Source organism: Asparagus officinalis, chromosome 10, assembly GCF_001876935.1.
Source record: "Asparagus officinalis chromosome 10, Aspof.V1, whole genome shotgun sequence".
Lineage (NCBI taxonomy): Eukaryota > Viridiplantae > Streptophyta > Magnoliopsida > Asparagales > Asparagaceae > Asparagus > Asparagus officinalis.
Genome location: NC_033803.1, coordinates 64,960,854 through 64,966,668, shown reverse-complemented (window position 1 = coordinate 64,966,668; position 5,815 = coordinate 64,960,854). Strand labels below are relative to the sequence as shown.

General features: G+C 38.2%; 1 protein-coding gene across 2 annotated transcripts in view; it reads left to right on the top strand.

The window, feature by feature from the left end:
* The window catches only part of LOC109825905 (lysine-specific demethylase SE14-like), a 9,156-nt gene continuing 3,341 nt past the window's right edge, over window positions 1-5,815 (top strand). Inside the window, exons 1-7 of one of the 2 annotated variants that reach the window (XM_020392818.1) lie at window positions 1-779; window positions 870-948; window positions 1,040-1,107; window positions 2,951-3,101; window positions 3,392-4,053; window positions 4,684-4,851; window positions 5,064-5,249. In XM_020392818.1, the coding sequence (XP_020248407.1) occupies window positions 563-779; window positions 870-948; window positions 1,040-1,107; window positions 2,951-3,101; window positions 3,392-4,053; window positions 4,684-4,851; window positions 5,064-5,249 (1,531 nt within the window). In that variant the 5' untranslated portion in view covers window positions 1-562. The remainder of the gene's footprint in view (window positions 780-869; window positions 949-1,039; window positions 1,108-2,950; window positions 3,102-3,391; window positions 4,054-4,683; window positions 4,852-5,063; window positions 5,250-5,815) is intronic. The other variant, XM_020392817.1, reaches the window with a different exon arrangement.

The following is a 5,815-nucleotide window of genomic DNA, read 5'->3' as shown; positions in this document are numbered from 1 at the left end:
GTTCGCCGACCCCATCGCCTTCATCTCTCGCATCGAACGCGAGGCTTCAGGCTTCGGAATTTGTAAGATCATCCCTCCTCTCCCCAAACCCTCGAAGAAATTCGTCGTCAGTAACCTCACCCGCTCCCTCGCGCCCGACCCCTCGTCCACCCGCTTCACTACCCGCCACCAGGAGCTCGGCACTAGGAAGGCGCAGGCTCATCGCCACAAGCAGCAGGTATGGCAGAGTGGGGAGTTTTATACGCTTGAGCAGTTTGAATCAAAGTCGAAAACTTTTCAGAAATCGCAGCTTTCTGGGTTTAAGGAAGTGACCCCATTGCTTATTGAGTCCCTGTTTTGGAAAGCTGCGGCTGAGAAGCCGATTTACGTGGAGTATGCCAATGATGTGCCAGGGTCGGGGTTTGCGGTGCCCGAGGAGCCGTTCTTGCATCGGAAAAGACGGAGAAAGTTTGTGGAGCAGGCAAAGAGTTCTGTTGAGGAGGGAACATCAGGGTGGAAGCTTTCAAATAGTCCATGGAATTTGCAGGTTATTGCACGGGCACCCGGGTCGCTTACCCGGTTCATGCCCGATGAGGTCCCTGGGGTTACTTCGCCTATGGTTTATATTGGGATGTTGTTTAGTTGGTTTGCCTGGCATATAGAGGATCATGAGCTTCACAGCTTGAATTTCTTGCATATGGGTGCGCCCAAGACTTGGTATGCCGTGCCGGGAGAGTATGCTAGCACGATGGAGGACGTTGTAAGAGTGGAGGGGTATGGAGGAGATCTTGATCGGTTAGGTATCAAGATTGTGTATGTTGTTGGTTCTTGGGTGTTTATTTGATGTTTTGGCCATTGTGTTAACTGGGGTTTATTTCTGTTTGTGGCAGAGGCATTTACGATCTTGGGTGAGAAGACAACGTTGTTGTCGCCAGAAGTGATTGTCAATGCAGGGGTTCCTTGTTGCAGGTATAATTGTTGATTGAACTAAATTATTCATAATTGTTTTATTAAGTGAGTTTGGTGACTTTGATGATAATTGTCTGAACTTTGCATTCAGATTAGTACAGAATCCTGGTGAATTTGTTGTGACATTTCCTAGAGCTTATCATGTCGGGTTCAGCCATGGTAAGTTTCAATGATATGTTCCAGCTTTATGTTTCTTTGAATGATAAATAGTGCTACATATTTCTAAGTTGCATAGTCTAACTATCTAAGTATGATTTTTCTACCTTGCTTTTACACATCACATGCTCTTAAAAGACAAAAGTAGTTAATTGCTCTTGCATAGCACGTTCCTAATTTTCCATCAGAAATTACAAGCATGAAAATGTTATAATGGCTAAATGCAGTATCTGAACCATATTTTCGCATGTTTGACATGCCCATGCGCCTACAGTCAGCATTCTGTTCACAATCCCAATTTTCAGGTTGATTAGAAAATATACCATACTTTTAAAATATTATGGGACTGGCGACAAGTATGGCAATCATATGGTAGATGCTGAAAGCATGGTTTGTAATTTGGGAAAAGGCACAAATTTCTAATGTTTTCCCCTCTATACACACTCTAAATCATATGTATTTCTGAATTTATGCCTAAAATTGCCATAAGTTCTATTTTATTCATCAAATTGGGGAGAGATAATTGTGGCTGAGTGGAGGGCAGGGTTTGGTTTTTTCAGGGAGAGGTAAGGAAGGAGTGATAGGAGGGGTCGTGTGTTACTGGGAGTTTGGGAGGCGAGTCGTGATGTTCGATCATGGGAATAGCGGAAGTGCTTGCTGTTATTTGTGTCCATGAGGAGAGATTTTTTAATTTAATTAAGTTAATTAAAGATTATTAATTATTCAATAAAATAATTAAATCAATTTAGTACTAATATTTTGAATGCATTCCCTAGCTAGGACGGGTTAAAATTTTGGAAGAACACAAAAAATATATCTGTTACGTAGATAGTTGGAAATACCCATTACTTATATATCTAGAGACATGCTGTCAAGTGTTGTTTATTAGCACCTTCCTTCATTGCTTTCTCCTTCTCCTTCTGTCCTCCCTCTCTTTGCAGGTGTATATGCCTGTCTGGGTAGCAGTACTGCCATATTTACATTTTTTTGCTTTTTGTGTCTGCATTAGAGGCAAAAGCAAATCTGCACATGAAGTTGGTATGTCAAAGGTTTATGATCATGTAAGCCTTGCCATTGTGGATGTTCTTTACAATGAAATACCTTTAATTCCTATGTAACTGACATCATTAAGTCATGACATGTTTGAAGGAAATATGGACAGCAGCTTCAAGGATTTCCATAAATGGGTATATAAGCTATTTCAGCAAAGTATCTATTCTACAAAAGCCATTAAATCTGTGGTGGCTGCTTCTACATGGTTAAATTTCCATTATCTTCGTTGTCAAATTTCATTATTTAAGGATGATAACAATATATTAAGAGAGTTTTTAAAACTTGAGCTTTGGGATGTACATGATATTACTGAAGCCTTGAGATTGTTTTCTACATAGAATCAAGATAAATATACAAGCTTGGTGACTTGTTGAAGTCTTGAAGATGAGACTTTTTTGTTAAGTCCAATAAGTTCTGGACTGTGTCAAATAGATTGTACATCTTTCTTTAATTTGCTTTCCCCTAAGACTATGTTCTTTGAACACGTGTGCCATTACATTTCAAAAGGACGTATCAGGCTGAGTGAGACTTAGAACAGAAACTGTTATGATAGTAACCGTGGTCTCTATAGTCATTTAATTGTATAATTTGTCATCTAAAAGAGCTCTTGCAGACTTGCAGTATAGTTCTTTCCCTTTTCTCTCTGAATTTAAATTGAAATAAGAGTAAGCCACGGAACATCTATATTTTATATACTATATATGCTGTAGTTAATATATTCAGGATATAATATTCTTATACCACTCCATCCTTCTACTTTTCTTGTTTTTGAATTGACATTTCAAAAAATCAGGATTCAATTGTGGAGAAGCTGCTAACTTTGCAACTCCGCAATGGTTAAAAGTGGCAAAAGAAGCTGCAGTTCGAAGAGCTGCCATGAATCACCTTCCCATGCTCTCTCATCAACAGCTGCTATACATGCTAACTGTGTCTTTCATCTCTAGGTCAGTTAGTTATACTTTTGTGCACTTTCTGATCAAACTGTTTATTTGGACAATCAAATAGAGACTTGTGTAAAGTATAAACCTGTCCTTCGGACAGAGTTAACTTGTATGCTTTGAAAGAGAAAAATAAAAGGTACCTTCATTTTGTTATTGGTGCTACATGTCTGTATGTTTTCAAATATTCTCTTTATTTCGTTTTTTCTCTTATTGGTGTCCAAGCATTCATATAGTGGGCACCTAATGGTAGTTTTGTCTCCAGTTTGAATCTGGTGGAATTATTTTAATCTCAGAGTTCCGAGAGCACTACTCTCTGGGGTAAGGAGTTCACGTCTTTCAGACCGGAAGAGAGAAGAAAGAGAAATTCTCGTCAAGAAAGCATTCCTCAAAGATATGATGAATGAAAACAATCTGATCTGTACTCTCCTGCAGAAGGACTCTACTTCTCATGCAGTCCTCTGGGAACCTGACCTGCTGCCTAACCCATATACTGTTACCCAGTCGTCATCCTCATCATTATCTACTGGAGTTCAGGGAGCAGCAGTTAGTGATGATGAACAGGGGGGTATGAGACCATGGAAACATAAAGATCGTGAGTCATCAAAGGATGAAGAAAATCCATCTAGGGAGCTGACTGCTACTCCAACTAGCATATGGTGTCACACTCGGGCTAAAAAACACAAGGATACTTCTGATGCTGATAGCATTTCTAATGCGGAACTGCTGGAAATCCTAGATGCTGAAGAGGATGACCTGCCTTTTGGTTTGAAAATTGATTCAGGAACATTGATGTGTGTTGCTTGTGGAATCCTTGGTTATCCATTTATGGCAGTGGTGAAGCCTTATGGAGCAGCCACGAAGGAGTTGTTTTCTGTTTTCACTGAGTCTGATGAGAAAGTGGGGAAACCAAGATGTGCTTCATCACACTTGCCCAGGATACATAAGATTGGACAAGGTAACCTATTTCCTGTTTTTATTATTTAAGCATTTGGAGTTGTAACACTTCATACAGCATTAATATTGCAATGTCTTTTATGGGTTTTATTTCTCCAATCATTACCAATTTATTCCATTATTCCTAGATTCCTTATTTCAATGGCGCAGAGTCTTGCGGCACTAATTTACAAAATGTAGACCTTGTATTAAAAAAAATTCAACACTTAATTCCATACTGAAGACTAATTCAAACAAACTCCTAGGGGGTTTTTAACTGATTTTGAGTGTGTATTATTGAAGAGTTTTGTACACCTTCAATGCATAAGTTTAATAAATCCGGTGAAAATTTTCTTGCACTTGTTAAGTATTAGCTTACGTTTCATAAGAATTAAGATAAATTTGGGTCTTTTGTGTGCCAACTTTGTGTAGGCAATCAACACCAGTTTATTTGTATGCTTCGATAGTAAGCGTGTTATATGTGATTTCAACCGTAAGCATCTATCCTTGAAGCTACATTTAAGTTGTGCTTGTTGAGTTGATTTTGTTGCATGTTCATAGATGAACATGATTCTTATTGATGTTACTTTCACCATTGATGTCAACTTAAATTACTATTCAAACAATCAACTTCTGTATTTTTTCAATCCAGAAAAGCTTTATGTTGAATTTTCCTATGGTCCAGAGGGAAGCTGCAATATTTCAACGGTACAAGAAAACCCAGATTCAAGCTGCAAGGTGTCTCCAGAACAAAGCAATCATGTCTTTTTTTTAGAAAGCATGGGTGCAAAAGACGGCTTTAATTTGCTGAATGAAAGCGGTAAGGAATTTTCCTGTCAACTGGAGGGATTTAACTTGAACTTTTTCAGACACTTTTTTTTTCTAGAGATAAAAGTTATACTGACCTCTAAAGATAACCTTATAATTTAAACCTTTTAAACTATCCGTTTTGACGAATACAAGAAATTGCAAACATGAAGACTAATCCAGATGTTGAAATTGTATTAAACAATCTAATTGTTCCTGTCACAGGGCCTCTTTCTGAAATTCATAGCCCCCATGGTGTACCATTAGAAAGAAGTACTGATGAACACACGAAGTGGACTTCATCTAATGAATTTAGTAGACCGCGGATCTTCTGTTTGCAACATGCTATTGAGGTAGAGAGGTTATTGCGCGACAAGGGTGGTGCGCATGTGCTGATTATATGTCATTCAGGTAAGAAAAGCATACTGTTCCAGGACAATCGGACACAACATTTGGTCCCATTTGAATCCCAGCCACATTTAAACTGATAGAACCACCAGTATTCTAATTTGGTGGACTTTTCTTATTGGCATATTCTGCATATTGAATAGCGTATCCGGGCTTAAATTTAACTTGAACTAGATCCTCATTTTTGATTAACTTGCTATTTCTTGTGAAACAATAAATCTTAAAACTTTTCAAGTTAAAAAAAAAAAGACTATAGTTCACAACAATTGGTTTTATTTGATTATTCTCAGCAAATCAGGCGTTAGGCGAGGTGATAAAGTTTTAATATCTATGATGATACAGAGATGGCAATGTACTATCTGCATAGACATTGTTATTGGCAGGGTTCTTATGGATGATATGGTCAGAAAAATAGTGAAAAGATTCAAAAGAATACTTAACAAAGTCATTGCATGAGATTTCTAGGAATGTTTGTTAGGGGCTGTTTGGTTGGTTTCTTAGAAACCAAAGAAAAAGAAATTGCGAGAGGAAACCATCAATAATTTATTCCTCCCGTCTCCTCAAAAAAA